Here is a 19,286-nt window from a genome sequence, read left to right on the forward strand (position 1 = left end):
GAGTCATGAATTTTAATTAATGATAGAGTAAAAAGCATAAAAAGTTTCAAATTTGGCTTTTTTAATTGCAAATCAAACTGAAGTCAGAAACAGGATATTAAGATGTGAAAACTCAAGTAAATTTCTTATGATTTCTTTTTGTTGTATAGTCCCCTTTCTGATCTATAAATAATTTGCAAATTATCAGAACTGAATTAATAATAATATTTTGAGCGTTAATTCTGTACCAGTTACAAACACTTTTCAGTTTCACAATAACTTATTTCATTTTCACAGTAGCACTATGATATATAAATACCCATTTTACAGATGAGAAAGTCAAGGCATAGGGGTGAAGTCACTTGTCAGGTAAGAAGTGTCAAAATCTGAATCCAGGTCACTCAATCCAAAACCCATGCTTTTAATAGTTATGTTATATTGCCACACAAAGATTTAAGCTCATTGAAGTTTCAGCCAAAACTCCTTATTCTCTGCTCACTGGTTCTATGCTGTTTTCAACACGGAACTGAGCATTTAAACAATATTAGAAAATTACAGTTTCCTATGTTAGATTTATTTGAACTGGTATATATTTTCTGTTCATATTAATGATCTTATTTTGGAAAATATATATTTAAGATAATGTTTTTATTGAAAACTATAGTCATTCAGTTCTTAAAGTATTTAAAAAATATATTTGTCTTTATAACATTACAGTTTAAAATCATATAATTGTATTCTGCAATAAGCATTAAGAATAACTATTTACCCTGTCAGGTGGAAAAATTAGGGATCAGAATTTAATATGTAATTTATCTGTTAAAAAAAATGTTCAAGTATCAATACCTAGGTGCAACCTGCACAACTTTGTCAAATGTTAAAGCAAATGGTAGGAAGATAGACCTTACACCATAGGATTATTTTATTGTTATTTCACATGTGAAAAACGTCTCAAGGAACTTTGTGATGAAGAAAGAAATTCACTGTGAAATGATTTCTCAAGAAAATTGTCTGCTTTAAAATATGCATTTAAAATTATTATTATAGAGACTTTTATGATCTGAAAAATAGATTGCTGTTTTGCATTGACTCTGGGAGAAAGATATAGCCAACAAGTGTCATAAACAGTTTCGTAGCAAGAAATTTAGCTTTTTGACCTTAATAGTAGCTAGTAGCTACTAAGAGAATAAACAGTGAAAGGCATAATTCAGTGTGAGTTCGGAGAATGTAAGAGTTTTAAATGCTAATTGACAGCACCGCTTCTCACTGAAGGCCAAAATAACACCTGAGTTTCACGGAGGACTTTGCAGTTTGCAAAATTATTTAACATATGTCATCTCACTTGCCTTCAGGATTCCAGACACGGGTGTATGTATTTTATGGTATATAAGTTATATATTATAGGAAATAAACCTAATGAGTATACATTAAGAATTAATCTCTCTAATTAGGAAAATAATACTGTTAAATACATAAGGTTCCTGTGTCAGACAGTAATATGTCTGAGTATCTGTCTTCTGACGGTCAGTTCTGTCCTTTTTTCTGTCCTACATCACTCGGTAATATCAGGAAAAGGTGCTTTTAATTTATCTGACCTACCTGACTTCACGTCTTAGAATTTATTTGTGCTTCATTGATACCTGCTTGTACATTGCATATGCTGCTTTAGTTCTAAGAGAGAAATCTAGGTATTTAAGTTTAATTTAAATTTGATTCAATTTAATATAATTTTTCCTGAATATCTATCTGATACATACATACCTGTGTATATATGGATGTATATCTATATCTACATATATATAGATATATCATCTCATTTGATTCTGTTTCTCTTTGATCTGATGAACAACCTAAAGTTTTTGAATGTTTTATTCATATCTCTTAGTTTTTTGTCAGATTTTTCTTTATAAAAATACCTTCCATGTAGCTGTAACTTGAATCTAAATTAATGCTTAATTGCTAATAACATATTAGATATTCCTTAAGATCAATTATGGGGTGGAAATAGAGTGTGAAAATTTGGAAAGGAAAATAAATGCTAGTATTGGCTTTCATTTAGGACATATAATTTGATCAAAATTTCTTTTCCTACTTAATGTATAAAATACCACTTTATGTTTTTTGATTTCTTAAGGCTCAGACTTTTTTATATTCATGATTTCATTTAGAATTTACTACAAACAGAAATCACCCAGCATCCTAATGCAGCCAGTTTTTCAGAAATGTGGCAATGTCACTGAGAAAGCCAGCGGAGACAGTATAGCTTTACAGGCTCCAAGTCCTGGTGCCACCACTCATTAACTTTATGACTTTGAACAAATCACATATTTTCTACATTATAAAAAGGATAATAGCAGTTTCTTACATGCCCATTGTCTAAGAAATGAGATGATACATGAAAGAGGTTGGTAATTTGCTGTCCAATTTTTTGTTAATTAGAAGAGCACGCTTTAGAAGATTAATTCATATCACACTGAGCAGTTGATTTGGATGAACTATTTAAAAAACCACCTAGATACAAATTTCTCTTTCATTATTTTAAGTAGTAACAAGTATGTGCTTACTTCATCTTAGAAAAAAGAACTTGGAAAAAAATGTGAATATTCATTTGAAATAAAAATTGTTTCAGAGTAAAAGTCAGTCTTTCATCTTGCTGTTTGCAGAAGTTTTCCATTGAATCTCTAGCCAACATTTCTTCTGTACTGAGCACTGTACTAGGTTTGGGGTGGCAAAAGAACTAGATGTTTGAGGGCTTCCCTGGTGGCGCAGTGGTTGAGAGTCCGCCTGCCGATGCAGGGGACACGGGTTCGTTCCCCGGTCCGGGAAGATCCCACATGCCACAGAGCGGCTGGGCCCGTGAGCCATGGCCGCTGAGCCTGGGCGTCCGGAGCCTGTGCTCCGCAACGGGAGAGGCCACAGCAGTGAGAGGCCCGCATACCGCAAAAAAAAAAAAAAAAAAAAAAGGAATTAGATGTTTGAGTTGTTTCCCAAAGTTAGTTATATAACAGAGGAAACAGGATTGCTAGAAAGGCTGGTGCTGTAAGCCACATTAATAAGCAGTGATCAACTCCTGGTAGAGCTGTGGTTCTAGAATGGACTTTGGATGTTCAGATAATCACAGTGACCATGGGTTCAGACTTGCTGTCCCACTGCCAGACAGCTTTCCAGCAGAGTTACAGATCCTGTTGTGAGGAAAGATTATTTTGCATATTCATTTTGTCTTGTCTCTTGATTCATAGATCATTTAAGGTAATTAGTTTATCATGATTTTAGGACAAATGAAATATATTAACTATATTTTGGTGCATTTTTAAGTTACCTTTTTTTGTAGCATCCTAAATTCTGGCTGTTTTGAGTATTACTTTCTTCTTAGGGAAATGTTAGAGCTCTTTGGAGGTCATTCTTTTAATGAGTAGAATTTATACTACCTCTAGTATCTGACTGCCTCAGCTATGTTTTGAGACCTATATCCTAATAGACAGGCTTACCAAAGTCAAGAGATAGTAAAGTAAAACTTTTGACTGAAGGATTAATTCAACAGTTGAGTAGTTAATTACTTATATTAATGTGAATGTTCTGGATGGAAATGTCATATATGCTGAACTACTCCTTTCTGTGTTAATGTAGCATGGTAATCGATTATTAATTTTGTCCTCATCGTTATTTCCTCTTCTCTTAGGATTCAACGTGGGCAGGAGTGCTGGTGGGAGATCGACTGTCAGGGAGATTAACCGGGATGCTTGTCATTTTCCTGGTTTTCCAGTTCTTCAGTCATTCCTTCCTAAACACACTAATGTCCCTGCCCTCTATTTTCTCCTCATGGCATTGTTTCTGCAGCAGCCAGTTAGTGAGCTGCCTGAGAACCTGCAGGTCAGTGTGCCTGTCATCAGCAGCCGATGTAAGCAGGGTTGCCAGGTAGGAATTATCTAGTAGGGTGTAAGTGTAATTACATTTGTCAGAAAGTCACCGCAGGGTGATGGGTTAATCACACTAAAATCAACTGGTTCCATCCCTTTCTCACGTTTGGGATTTGATTTGGAACATAAAAATCGGAAAGTACCATAGAAAATTTTCCCAAAAAGAAGCCCTTTGTACCTATTTGGCCTTTTTCTCTTTATGGTTACTCTATATGATTATATATGCGTGAAGACTTTGGATGATATTTTAATGGTGATCAAAAGAATTCTTTTGAGTAACATGATTTTATCTAGAAATATAATTTCTGTAGAATTAAAAATGGAGTAGTGGGCTTCCCTGGTGTCGCAGTGGTTGGGAGTCCGCCTGCCAATGCAGGGGACACGGGTTCGTGCCCAGGTCCGGGAAGATCCCACATGCCACGGAGTGGCTGGGCCCGTGAGCCATGGCCGCTGAGCCTGCGTGTCCGGAGCCTGTGCTCCGCAATGGGAGAGGCCACAACAGTGAGAGGCCCGTGTACTGGGGAAAAAAAAAAATGGAGTAGCGTACATACCATAAATTGGGTGGGTATGAAAGGATTCTTAGTACAAGTCTGATTAGAAAAATGCTTTTAAGTTCTTAATGATAGATAATGTCCACGTTAGGAAAACAGTAAGGCTTTACCTAATTTCTAATCTGAGACTATCATGGATATCTCTATGTAGTTCATGTTTGTGGCACTGCAAAGACATAGGAATTTAGTTTTAAACTCAGTTATACTTCCATAATAATGCCAAAATGCTATTCACATCAACTCTAGTCATTGACAAAACCTTTTAAATGAAAACGCTGAGTCTGTACCCTTACATTAAGTCACAGTACAGATTCATGCTTAGCAGTTTGGTTGGTTATGTAATTTTCAAAATAAGCATGACACCATAGTCATAAAGTGTTATATAAAACTACTATGAATAAATCTCCTCAAACTGATTTTTATTTCATCAAACCTTCATCTGTATGTAACCTAAAAGTGAATTAGAACATTGCTGAGAGTGGGGGAAAGAGTAAGTTCAATGTGCTTTTTAAAAAGATCCTGCTTAAAACCATCAGTTCTTTAATTTCATTGCCTAGCTAATTAGAAAGTGTTTTATTTTTGTTTGTTTTCCTTAGAAAAAAAAAGAAAATGATGTTTTTAACATAGATACTTAAGACAGGATGATACATAATATTCACTTTGTCTTGTAAATGTAAAAGTGAGTTTTAAAATATAGGAGGGAGGAGTGCTAGGTCTCTATCTCTTTGTCATTGCTCACTTTGGAAAAAACTAATTTCAATGAACTTTTAGAATATTAGAACTTTTGAGGGTCTCTACTGAAAAAAATTGGCAATGGCTAATCTTTATTCACTTTCACCTCTGCAGTTTGATTTAGATTCCATCTGGACATTTATCTTTGGAGTGCCTGCCTCCAGTGGAACTGTGGTCTCTTCTATCCATAACGTATGCACGGAAGCTGCTTTTTTATTATTGGGGATGCTCCGCAGCATGCTGAATTCAGTAAGTTCCCTGAGATACCGATACCTGTCGGTAGTTCCCCCTGCCTGTGATATTTTTTAAAATTGAAGAATCCTTTGCTGTCATAACTCTTTATTTACTACGTGGTCTTTGGAAGCTCAGCCTCTGTGTTTTGTTATCTTTAGTGTAAGGAAAGACCATGCAGTTGTTAAGATCCTGAGCTCGGGAGCTGGGTTCAAAATCCCAACTCTGGTATTTCAGACATACTAACCGCATGTGCGTCAGTTTCCTTATGTATAAAATGCTGGTGATAATAGAATTTATCTCTTAGGACTGTTGTGAGGATGTATGAGTTAGTATATACACAGAGCACTTACAAGAGTGCCTGGTGTGGAGTAAGCACTTCGTAAGTGTTAACTGATGCTGTTAGCGCTATAAAATACATATTTCAATGTATAAGTGTATATAACGAATATATATTGTACTGTATGTCATTGCAGTATGTTGTTTGAACTTTTAAAATCACTCTCATTTAGAGATTTAAAATGTTATCAGTGCAAGTTTTATTTTGTATTTGTTTTTATGTTTTCTATTCTAATTATTTCTAACTTAGATATGAAAAATTGAAAGAGTAAATGACAAAATGTATGTCCCTGCCTTTCTTACAGGAATACCGTGAATAATGATTTAATTTGTTTACACGATTTAGGACCACATTGTAAGAGGAATTATTAACTAGACTCTTTGGATTACAAGTACCTGATAAATCTGATTTTAGTCAAAATTATTCTTATGCCATCTAAGAAAAGAATGTTACTATTAACTGTGTTAATTTAGAATGCTTTGGGGTTCTTGTTTTGGTTTTTATTCATAAACAATTATAAAAATCTAAGCTGAAAAAGAAGCTACTCTCTGGGCAAGTATCAGAAGATAAGCATGGTTGAAATGTATTCTTTTTTTGTTACTCTTATATCATCATCATCATCACTGTTATTGTTGTAAGGCTTTTAAGGAAAAACAACTCCTATGTGTCTACTTTATTCAGTATTCTACTACAACGCTACTTTACGTCTGACACTTCTGGTCACCAAGTATGTGGAAGGTTTCACCACACTAGCTGGGTGTTCGACAGTTCAATTCAGGTCTGACACTATCTACTGGGAGGTAGCATTGGGTACCACAGGTTACGGGCTCAGTCTCACAAGATACCCCTCCCCTGCACCAACCCTGCCCCACTTCAAATGCCAGTCACAAGTCCAGGTTGTTACCTATGTTTCTGACTCACCAGTTATAAATTGCAGGTTCCCGTGACTGAGGAAAACACTTTACCTCCTAGATTACCAGTTTATTATAAAAGGACGTATCTCAGGAACAACCAGATGAAAGAGGTGCATAGGGCAAGGTGGGAAGGGACACGGAGCTTCCACGCCCTCTCTGTCCTGCTACTCTCCCAGCACCTCCACGTGTTCATCAGTCCAGAAGCTTTCTGAACCCCGTGTTTTTTATTTTTATGGCACCTTCATTACACAGGCATGATTAATTAAATCATTGGTCACTGGTGATTGAACCTGGTCTCCAGCCCCTCTTCGTCCCTGGAGGCTGTGGGAACAGGTTCGGTTAACTTCCAGCCCTCTAGTGCCATCCATGGTTGGTTCCCCTGGCAAGACAGCCCATCAACATAAACTCAAGTGTGGTGGAAAGCGGCTTGTTATGATTAACAAAAAAAGACACATTTATGGCTCTTTTATCACTTAGGAAATGCCAAGGGTTTTAGGATCTCTGTGCCTGAAATGGGACAAAGACTAAATATATATTTCTTATTATGAATCACAATATCACAGTTGCATAATGGTTAAGAGCACTGTTCTCATTTTTTATATGACAGTAGGAGGCTCAGAAAGGTCAAGTAACTTCCCCATTTTTATCTTAATCCTAACTCTCTGGCGTGATGGAGGATGGGGCAACTTTGATGGGAAGGAATAGAGCCACTACTGGCTCCAGCCATACTCATGTTGATAACGATGAATAATCAAAACCATTGACCCCAGTTACTGAGCTGTGAGTACTCAAATGAATAGAAAAACATCCTGTCAGTTTCTAGGGGTATCACCTTTGTTTTAGCTTATTTCTAGATTTGTCGGCCTGTGTGTTTGCTTCTGTGTGTGGTTTACAAGAGTTCTGGACCATCAATTTATCCGGTTTTAGAAGAGTAGTGAGTAACTTTTAGTAGTGTCAGTTTTTCTAACATGTTATTTCCTCTCTTGTCCCCATGACAGCCTTGGCAGTCAGAAGAAGAGGGATCTTGGCTCCGGGAATATCCTGTGACCCTGATGCAGTTCTTTAGATACTTGTATCACAACGTCCCAGACCTGGCCTCCATGTGGATGAGCCCTGACTTCCTGTGTGCATTAGCAGCCACGGTCTTCCCCTTCAACATTCGCCCTTACTCAGAGATGGTAGGAAAGGGGGAGGAAAATATCAAAACTGGAATTAGTCTGCTCCAATGGTTAGCAGATTTTTTTGGCCAATCTTTTAAGCTTCTCACCAAGTTACAGTTTCATAACTTTCTGCTTCATCTCTTACATCATTTTCTGGTATCTGGCTCCCCACATGCTCCTTCTGCTTTCCCCTGAAATAACAGTGAATTCTACTTCCTGTTTTCATTTACCATATCCTTGTAAGTCCCTCATTAGTGAATTCCCTCTTCGTGTAGTTGTTGATCCATTTCTTCTTATATTTAATGATAGCTGTATAGTTGTGAAATCAGGTTACAGAACTCTAGTCAGACCAAATTTATTTCCACTTCATTTATCTCAGGAATTAGGCATCTCCTGAATTTAGTCTTCACAAATTAATTACAGGATTGATTGTCTTTATAAGAAATGACATGTATGTTTGTCCTTTCTATTCAACTTTTTCTATTTTGTTCAACGGTTATTTTTCATATTTTACATTAACTTAAGAGAAAGTTATTAGACTGTAATCATATGTAGTATAAATACTTCTTTTGTCCCAAACGAACCCAAAAGACAGTTATTCTTCCATTGAACTTCAGAATTTCATGATGTTTTGTCTTCTACCACTTACTTGAGAGCCTAGAATAGGGTATCTTCTTCATACTAATTTTTCTTCATGTATAATGGTGAAATACTCGTTCTAAAATTATGGCAATTTTTAGGAGAAAGGCAAGTATAGCACGTCACCTTAACACCATGGCTTGTTTATAATTTTAGAATCCACATTTTTGGTAAAAAAAGGATTATAGTAATATTTCGATGTTTTTTCCTTGTTGGCATCTTGTAATCTGTCTTCTAATCCTTCTTTCTTTTTCTGTTGGCTCAAACTTGGTACTAGTTTTGTTGTTGTTTTGTATTATTTACTTATTTGGGTTTTGTTTTGTTTTGTTTTTTACCTACAAAAATGGGTCAGCCCTTGGGTGCAATCATTATGCCAGATCTTTATTTGAAGGTCTATAACACTTGACTTCTCAGTAGGTATGTTTTAAATAAGCAAATATAGTCATTCTCATTTTATTATTTCATTTATTTCAAGCTCAGTTATCCACAAAAGAGATAAAATTCAACATAAAGCAGTTATATGGTTAGTGGCCAGTGAGTAGTTTAATATTAGAAAGAGCATGTGTTGAGTAATCCTGACATATGGTGCCTGATTACCACCCTGAAAAGAGAAAATAAGTGAAGCAAAGTGAACGATGTAATGCACTGAATAGCTTAATAGGAGGTAAACACTGAACAAAAATACTGTTGCTTCTACAATTTGGTGGAAGTAAAAATATCAAATGAAATCAAATGTGACTAGGATATATTTCCACTTGATTTTATTAGGTGACTGATCTTGATGATGAAGTTGGATCTCCAGCGGAAGAGTTTAAAGCCTTTGCAGCAGACACAGGGATGAACAGAAGCCAATCAGAGTACTGCAACGTGGGCGTCAAGACATACCTGACCAATCACCCAGCTAAAAAGTTCGTTTTTGACTTCATGCGGGTCTTAATAATAGACAACCTCTGTCTTACCCCTGCCAGCAAGCAGACTCCACTAATTGATCTTTTGTTGGAGGTAAAGACAAAGAAATGCATTTACATCTCTTTCAAATTGTTTTTATAATGAGAGCGTTAATAACCAAGCAAGTTTTATGCCACATACCTTTCAGATTTCTAATTCTTTTGGGTTGTAAAGTCAGAACATATGGGCTATGGGAATTTTTTATCACAAATGTGTTAATATACACCCTATCGATTTGTTTCTCTTCTTTCTTTTCCTCTTGGCATGTCCTTAATTTAGTCCTTTATCACCCTTCCCCTGGATAGACCAGGAATTGACTAACTTTTTTTGTAAAGGGCCAAATAGTAAATATTTTCAGCTTTGTGGGCTATACAGTCTCTCACAACTACTACACTCTGCCATTGCAATGAGAAAGCAGCCACAGACAATACATCAACGAGTGAGTGTGGCCGTGTTCCAGTACAACTTTATGTACAGTAACAACTATAGGCTGAATTTGGCCCATGGACCTTAGTGTTCCAGCTCCTTCCCTAGTCATTTACAGTAGCATTGTCTCCTTAGCTTATAACTCCCTACTTCAGTCCCTCTTATTTATCACTTCTGGTATTATTGCTTTTAGTGTCCTGTGGGGCTTAAGGCGTGGTGCATTGCACATAATAGGTGCTCAATATGCACTTACTGAATTTTCCCCAAGGCAGCAAACTTGTAGGTTGCTTGGTATCTGAGCTCAGGCTCCTATAACAAAATACCATAGACTGGGTGGCTTCAGTAGCAGACAGTCATTTCTCACAGTTCTGGAGACTGAGAAGTCTGACGTCAGGATGCCAGCTTGGTCAGGTTGTGATGAGGGCCCTCTTCCTGGCTTGCAGATGGCTGCCTTGCTCTCACATGGCAGAGAAAGAGCTCAGGTGGTTATTCCTCTTCTTATAAGGGCATGAATCCCCTCATGTGGACTCCCCATGACCTCATCTAAACCTATTTACCTCCAGAAAGCTCCACCTCTCTAATATCATCACATTGAGGCTTAGGGCTTAAGTTATGAATTTTGCGGGGGGACACAAACATTTAGACCATTGCACTTGCTAATTCTCCTGATAAGTGATAAGAACTAGCTGATGCATCAGAAAACAAACCCTAAAGTGGTCACACTGCTGGCTCTAGAAATTGACCATCCCTGAAAACCAAATGTTCACCTAGAAAAATCTCAAGAAAAAATGGGGCTTCCCTGGTGGCGCAGTGGTTGAGAGTCCGGCTGCCGATGCAGGGGACACCGGTTCGTGCCCCGGTCCGGGAAGATCCCACGTGCCGCGGAGCGGCTGGGCCCGTGAGCCATGGCCGCTGAGCCTGCGCGTCTGGAGCCTGTGCTCCGCAATGGTAGAGGCCACAACAGTGAGGCCCGCGTTACCGCAAAAAATAATAATAAGAAGAAGAAATAAAAGATCATTAAAGGGGATCTAAAATATAATTAGTTGCCTATACATTCAGTCTTTTGGCCAATTCATATAAATAGGGTCAAGCAGTACATGCCAGAGCTCTGAAAATAATGTTTTATGAAAGATTCAATCAGTGTAAAAGACTAACTGCTTCTCTCTGTGAGGAGCTTCCCACATGCCACCCTCAGCAGTTTGACAACTGAACCTGCACTTTCTCTGCTCCCTCTAGTGGCAAAAACAGTTAACTTTTTATTTGAAACCTTAAAATCCCAGCAAATGTTTTATCTTATTCATGTGAAAATATCTCAGTTTGGTCAATTAAAAGAAATCAGTGTAATTTAGGTACCAGTCATGCTAAGCATTTCAAAGCATTTTTTAATTTATTTATTACTTATTTATATATTTTTGGCTGTGTTGGGTCTTCGTTGCTGCACGCAGGCTTTCTCTAGTTGCAGCGAGCGGGGGCTACTCTTCGTTGTGGTGAGCGGGCTTCTCGTTGCGGTGGCTTCTCTTGCTGCAGAGCACGGGCTCTAGGCGCATGGGCTTCAGTAGTTGCAGCACTCAGGCTCAGTAGTTGTGGCTCACGGGCTCTAGAGCGCAGGCTCAGTAGTTGTGGCGCACAGGCTTAGCTGCTCCACGGCATGTGGGATCTTCCCGGACCAGGGCTCGAACCTGTGTCCCCTGCATCGGCAGGCGGATTCTTAACCACTGCGCCACCAGGGAAGTCCTATGCAAAGCATGTTAACCGGGACCACAGTGTTCAGTATTGGCAGAAAAATAATTGATTTCATCAAGAATTCATCTGGTAGAATTTAAAAGCCTACGTGGTGGAGCTTGTCCTCTTTGGAAACTTTAAGAAGAGAGATGGCTAGTATTTTAGTGCATGGGGTAAGAATTTCAAGCATTCTATGCAAAATAAAATGGTTTTCAGAAAATAACAGGATAAAGTTAAGAATATGTGTGTGAGAAAGCATAACTTAGCCAAAAAATAAAATACACATATGTAGAGGAAATGGAGTGAGTGTATGTATTCAGTAATAACAGTCTTGTAGGAATCCTAATAGCTAATTAACTAGCAATGGGTAAATTGTATAATTGTCTTTTATTTTGGTTTTCTGTATTTTTCAGTAAGGAAAGTTTGATATGACATGTATTAACCTTGAGATAACGTTCTCATTATTGTGGACACTAATTTGCCCTGAAGTGGAATTGTATCTGATTGCATGAGGGAGTCAGGGGTGGTGGTATTTTAGGAATAACCAGGGAGTGTCAAGATTGAATTTCCCTAATAGATTATCAACTCTTTAAAGTTAGGGACCAACTTTCATGTGTCCTTTTGTCTCTCACAAAGTTAGCTCAGTGCCTTGGTGTGTTCTTTAAGGTTTTTTTTTTGAATTATTTAACTATAAATACATGCCTGGAAGTTCCCAAACAGGAAGATATGATACCATCTAATAAGAGAGAGATAAATTTGCTTTTAAAAATCAGTGCTTTGATTTTTCAAATCTAATACACAAACACAGAATACACATACAAAAAATATTTAGTGGAAATGCTGTTGCATTCCATGTCTTCCCATGGTGTAAAATAATAAATTACAAGCATATCATTCTGAATGTTACAATTATGAAGTCTATCTCTGAAGAAAGTCAACAAAAGAACTATCCTATATATCTACCATTTACCTACGTGAAGGAAGGTGTTTGAACCAACTGATTTTCGGGCTGATATGCTCAAGCCAGGCCATTTTCAGTCTTATGATTGTTGGGATGTCATCGTAAGAGTGTCTACTTACTTGATTGTATCTATAAAAGAATGTGGGAAGTTATCTTTATTAGCAGTCTATAAAAATAAAAGCTTCCCATTCATATAGACTGGCTTGAGTGTGAGTCAGGCCAAATACAAGGGAAGCAGTGTGGTGTCACAGAAGGACCTGGTTTGAATTCTGGCCCTGTGGTTTATTATGTAAACATTTTAATCTCACTGAGCTAAATTCATCCTCTAGAGAATGATATTATATACTATCTCCCCTGCATGATTGTTGTGAGAGTTATATATATATAAATCACCCAGCAAAACTATTTTGAGAAATTAAACATGTGCTGCGTATAGCTGTGTAGCCTTGGCCCAGCTCAGTTCTCTTCACCCCTTACAGTTTGCCCATCTTTAAGACAGCATAAAAATAGAACCTGTCTCTGAGGACTGTTGTGAGAATTAAGTAAGATAATACATATAAGATTCATAGCACAGTGCCTGGCACGTAAGACCTGCTCAAAAATCAAGTGGCCTGTGGTGGCTTATACAATCACCAGCGTCCTCTGCTGTCACCACCAGGCATCTCATGAAAGGCCAAATGAATTTGCTGCACGTGGCCACAGAAGGAAAGTACCTGAGAACAGATCAAAAAGTACTCGTATGTACCCGAAGGAAAGAAATATGATGAAACGAAGGGGGCTGATTTGGAGTGTGTGCCTGTCTGATACCATTTTTCTGTAGTCTGAGGAGTTCGCTGCTTTCTGCTCCCGCCGTCTTCTAAAAGACCTCCCAGTTCCCATCAGAGTGCAGCGCCCCCTGCAGAGCAATAAACAAACCCAAAAAAGTGGCAAAAGTGGGCAAAGAGAGTGCTATGAAATAACTGAGAGAGGAGAAGCCAGTCAGGAGGAATACTGCAGTCAGAAGGACAGAGCGCAAACCCCTCTTCCTTGAAGGCTTTGCCTGTTACGGAGCACTAAAGGCCTCCCCCGCAGAGCCAGAGGGCTCTCAGCCACGGGCAGCACACGCACCCACGATGATTCTGCATGGTGTTCCCAGGCCTCGAAAAGGACGCTTGGAGTCTATGAAGACTCGTGTTGTTGACTGGCTTCACTGTCTTCTCTGGGAAGACAGATCTCACAGGCAGAGCAGAGCATAGGGCTCACCTTCTCTTCCTTCGGCCCTGAACTCATCCTGGTTGTCTGGTGGGCCAACCAGGTTTATCTAAAAAAATGATGGGGAGATTGTGGCTGAATTGCTCTTGCTGTGCATTTGTTAACTTCAGTATGGAGATTTTTAGTAGGGCTGGAAGAGTATGGAATGGCAGGTGAAGTGCTGAACTTTGACGTCAAAGAAACTGACGTTTGAAACCTAGTTGTGACTTGACCAAGTGACTTGACCTCTCAAAGCCTCAATTACCTTATCTCTAAAGTGGAGATGATAGTATCTACTTCAAAAGGATATTGTACAGAATGAGATAAGGTACATAAAACTAAGCACTGTGTAGTTATTACATAATTGTAGTCCAGTGAATTGTTTTAAAAAAAGAAAAAAACACCCAAGAAAACTATGCATGCACTCATAAAGTCTTAAGTCCGTTAAAAGTTAGGCTACTATGAGTCTCAGCAAGAAAATTTGAACTTGGCAGTTAGAGCCAATAACAGAGTTAATTCTGGGTCATGATCATTCATGAAACAGCTTCAGTGAGAGGAATCAGAGGATTAAATATGCCTGTTGGTGACTGAGCCAGCCTTAAATCCTTATAGAATACAAAAGAATACTTTCTAATTAAGTAAAAATAAATATTGTTGACAGATCAAGCTACTTCTCTATGTTCTATGTTCCCTGTTTTACATACTCCAAAACTTTGTCTAAGTAAGGTTTTGTTATCCTACTCATTGTTACTTATCCCGTTAGCCACATTGAGTTGATTATAATCCTGAATGAGTATTGCCATCCTGAGGGGTATTTAAATCCTCCTGTGAGTGGAGAGCCTTACTCCCTAGTAAATTTTGATCACTCAAGCTGTTTGAAAATGGTCTCTGATCTGATTGCAGGGTAGTCCTCATAGACCTATCAATCTGTCACTTAACCACTTGAAGGTCCTCGCTTTCCTTCTGTTAACAGGGGTGGGGTCTTGATGTACTGTCAGCATGAGGAATAGGAAGGCCTTGGCTCCAACTCTTCTGCTGACCATTGTATTAGTCTGGTTATCTCCACAGGAAAATATATTAAGATTATAAACAGGGACTTCCCTGGTGGCACAGTTGTTAAGAATCCGTCTGCCAATGCAGGGGACACGGGTTCGAGCCCTGGCCCGGGAAGATCCCACATGCCGCGGAGCAACTAAGCCCGTGCACCACAACTACTGAGCCTGCGCTCTAGAGCCTGCTAGCCACAACTACTGAGCCTGTGCTCTAGGCCCCACGAGCCACAACTACTGAGCCTGCACTCTAGAGCCCACAAGCCACAACTACTGAGCCTGTGTGCCGCAACTACTGAAGCGTGTGTGCCTAGAGCCCTTGCTCCACAACAAGAGAAGCCACTACAATTAGAAGCCCGCACACCATAACTAGAGAAAACCCGCGCGCAGCAATGAAGACCCAATGCAGTCAAAAATAAATCAATAAAATTTTCTAAAAGAAAGATTATAAACAACGTGTCATGACCTTCACTTTTTCCCAAATTATACTAATGCCAAACCAAACTCCTGGGCTTCCCTGGTGGCGCAGTGGTTGAGAGTCCGCCTGCCGATGCAGGGGACACGGGTTCGTGCCCCGGTCTGGGAAGATCCCACATGCCGTGGAGTGGCTGGGCCTGTGAACCATGGCTGCTGAGCCTGCGCGTCCTGAGCCTCTGCTCTGCAACGGGAGAGGCCACAGCAATGAGAGGCCCGCATACCGCAAAAAAAACACAAAAAACAAAAACAAAACCCAAACTCCTAAGAACTAATATTCTTTTAACTGTTACTAGGCTCATGTTTTTCATTTTAAAACAAAATAAATATGTTTTATCAGAAAAACAGAGAAACGTTCATTACAACTTTGGTTGGTTTTTGAATCCTTAGAATAATATCTTTGATCTGAATATAGGATTCCAATTTTAACTGCTTTTTTAAAATCTTCACCAGCACCACTTTGAAAATCAGAATAGAAAGAACTGGGTTTTTCCCCAGTGGAACAGATTTTAACTTTAAATGCATAAAGCAGAACAGTGTTCTATAGCCCACTTTTGCGGCTGGTCATAAACATAGTCCTGGACCTGTCTGTGCGAGAAGAAATAGATGCTTTAACTTCACTTGCAAATCATCAGTACTCTGCTTGTAACTACAGCATCCAGATCTCTCTTTTTTTTTTTTTTTTAATTAATTAATTTATTTTTGGCTGCGTTGGGTCTTCGTTGCTGCACGTGAGTTTTCTCTAGCTGCGGTGAGCAGGGGATACTCTTCGTTGCCATGCGCAGGCTTCTCATTGCAGTGGCTTCTCTTGTTGCAGAGCATGGGTTCTAGGCACACGGGCTTCAGTAGTTGCAGCACGCGAGCTCTAGAGCACAGGATCAGTAGTTGTGGCGCACGGGCTTAGTTGCCCCGCAGCATGTGGGATCTTCCTGGACCAGGGCTCGAACCCGTGTCCCCTGCATTGGCAGGTGGATTCTTAACCACTGCACCACCAGGGAAGCCCCCCAGATCTCTTTTTAAGAAACAACTTTATGGAAGTTTATTGAATCGTTCAATATCCAGCTCCTATCCAAAGCCAGCTAACAGGACTGGCATTTAAGAAGAATGACAGAAGGATCTTTTGTCATTTTAAAACCTACCTTTCATCCCTGTGTTCCCAGTGCTTTGCCACCTCTCAGGCTAGAGACTTGAAAGTTATGCACCTGGATCATACCACCCTAATTACCAAAAGAAATGCCATCAGAGAACTATAGTTCAACTTTGTGCCCTAATCTTTTATTCAAGATAATTTTAAAAATCGTCCTTGTACTGTATAAAACCATTATCAAAGGTACAACCTATAGGGCTGTTCATTGTCCTCTTTATAAAAACCTACAGGGAACATTCTTCTCAGAACAATCTTAGGAAAACATCCTTGCTGACTACATAGTATGCTTCCTTTTTTATAGATAATTAAAGGTTTGTAAATCATATTATTTTTTTTCTCCTTCTTGACCCTAGGAAGCTCAAAGCAAAATTGTGTGCTTAATTGATTTTTTTGATATAAATACTTGCCTCCCCATTGACTTTACCTTCTTGGTTACTAGACTCCTGAGCTTTTGTGTTTGTTTAAATGGCTTTATGATTTATTTTATCTGTATCTCATTAGAAACTGCCAGATCTCTTTTGGAAGTGAGGTAGATAGATAATAGATATCAAATATTTATTAAACACTTAAAATGTTTAGAATACTGCTTTTGGAGGAATGGATTCAAAAGAAGGTATTGTTTCACCTTTGCTTCAATTTGTTTTTTAATCTATGGTCAGAAAAATAAGAGAGTATAAGCATACATACCATCTCTCGTGACATATTCTACTACTTACCAGTAGTTTTTTTTAATGTAACTATGGTTGAGCCTTACCTTTGTTTACTGGGTTCTGTTTCTAATTCTAAATTTTATTGATTAGGCTTCCCCTGAAAGATCGACAAGAACTCAGCAAAAAGAATTTCAGACTTATATTTTGGATAGTGTGATGGACCATTTGCTTGCAGCTGATGTTTTATTAGGTAATATCATGTTTTATTTTCACTCTGTTAAAAGTACCTATAATCACTTCCCTTCTCTATTTAAACCCCAAGTATACCACTTTTTAACTTCATCTTTTTCCTTCTTTTCTGTGCATTTTCCCCTCTTATTGGTATTTTCCTATAATGAGGAAAAGGCCCATCCAGCTCCTTCCTTTGAAACTGGGACAAAGGATCAACAACAGGGAGTACTTAAGCTGCTTGTCCACGTTCATATGCTCAGAGGTGGCAGGAAGAGGACAAGGAAAGAGAAAAAATGTTTTTAAAACCATATTATGTGAACAGTATATTTTTATGAATTATCTAATACTTTAAAAAATTACTGTAATATACTTACAAATAAATTACAAATGTAGCACTCTGTGAATTACCACCCAGGCAACATGCCTGTATAAGAGCACTCAGATAGAAATGCATTACCAGCACCCTCAGAAACTATACCTATTAGTGGAATTATTCAGTTATAGGTATCTATGTTATTCTTTAGAATGGCTTTCAGGATGTAAATTCAAAGCACATTAAAATGTTTTTCCTGTATGTCTCTAGTTACAATAAAACTACAAAACTTGATACATTTACAGTGGAGCTAACATCTATATGTAAAACAATGACAAAATTTAAAGGAGAAGGAAAAGTAATGATTTAGCATATTTGCTACTTGAATTTCTGGTAATTATATAAATCATAGAACCTCCATGCTCTTACATTATCATTTTTTTTAACAAAGTAAGTTTGCCAAGAAAATCTTTAGTGTTGTCATAACATGCAACTCTCAAAGCGCGGTGTCAAGTCAGACTTTTGTATTTGTTCTTATCACTTGAGAATCTTAAGTAATATCAGTCTTACCTACATAAAGACACAAAACGAAGAGTTTTGCATTGTGTAGTGATTTAGAGTTAGGTGGGAATAATAATTACAGTCAGTTAAGGCTCCTAATTTCTAGAAAGGAGGGAGGGGCTTAAAGGGGGCATTCTGTTGGAGGAGGAGCCAGGAGGATTAGTGTTGAGGCAGTATGTACACAGCGAGCACACTGAAGCCACCACCGGGGCAGCTTGTAGAAGAGAAACAGTGCTGATGGGAATCATGGAAGGGGCGAGAGGTACCCCATGGCGCCACCACCACTGATGGTACTCTGTGTTTTACAGCTCTCTGGACCTCTCTTCTGCCTCCATTACTTCGTTGTGCTTAAAGTTTTGTTTGATGATGTTTTGCCCTTTATTAGTTAGACAGAATCAATTTACAACTAATAAACTGACTTAATTTTTCTCTCAAAGGGGGGCTATGTGTCACTGACAGTTGAAGAACTGTTTGCTTATCACAGACTGTCTTAAGGCAGTAAGACACTTCACAGTCTCCATCCATAACACTTTTATCCTGCAGAAATTATTTCTTCCAACATTTATCATGGCTTCTGGCCATGAACATCATTTTGCTTAAAGTAGTACATAAGAGCTAATGGTCTTATTTCTAACGGTAGTAGATGTACTCATCTTGCCTTAGCCTGATTTGTTGGAGGGTCTGGTCTTAGGCTGGTGGATATCAATTTTCTTAGACATTTTTTTCCTGCTGTAATTTAGGGGAAGATGCATCTCTGCCTATTACCAGTGGAGGGAGCTACCAAGTATTGGTGAACAATGTGTTTTATTTCACACAACGTGTGGTGGACAAGCTTTGGCAAGGCATGTTCAACAAAGAATCTAAACTTCTTATAGATTTTATAATTCAACTAATTGCACAGGTAATCCATTGTCACATTAGTTGTAGAGTACATGTTTTCCTATTGAAAAACTTTGCCTCGGGTGTTAAAAGTGTTGGAAATAAGTGTAACCAGTAAGATAATGAATGTTGACATTTGAATGTAAAGCTTAGCTTATTAAAAGTGAATAAAATGTAGGTCTGTAACCATTCCCCCGCCCTTACCTGTGGCCCGGTGCCAGTGTGTCCAGTA

The 19,286-nt window shown here is 38.5% G+C and overlaps 1 protein-coding gene across 7 annotated transcripts in view; it reads left to right on the forward strand.

Annotated features, from left to right (window-relative positions):
* The window catches only part of WDFY3 (WD repeat and FYVE domain containing 3), a 279,594-nt gene that overhangs the window by 192,052 nt on the left and 68,256 nt on the right, over nt 1-19,286 (forward strand). For 6 of the 7 annotated variants that reach the window (XM_082632435.1, XM_082632434.1, XM_082632436.1 and 3 more), the window contains 6 exons: nt 3,659-3,894; nt 5,294-5,428; nt 7,663-7,842; nt 9,232-9,465; nt 17,221-17,320; nt 18,916-19,076. In XM_082632435.1, coding sequence (XP_082488561.1) covers nt 3,659-3,894; nt 5,294-5,428; nt 7,663-7,842; nt 9,232-9,465; nt 17,221-17,320; nt 18,916-19,076 — 1,046 coding nt within the window. The remainder of the gene's footprint in view (nt 1-3,658; nt 3,895-5,293; nt 5,429-7,662; nt 7,843-9,231; nt 9,466-17,220; nt 17,321-18,915; nt 19,077-19,286) is intronic. The other variant, XM_082632432.1, reaches the window with a different exon arrangement.

The sequence above is a fragment of the Mesoplodon mirus genome, assembly GCF_964341445.2.
Source record: "Mesoplodon mirus genome assembly, chromosome: 2".
NCBI lineage: Eukaryota > Metazoa > Chordata > Mammalia > Artiodactyla > Ziphiidae > Mesoplodon > Mesoplodon mirus.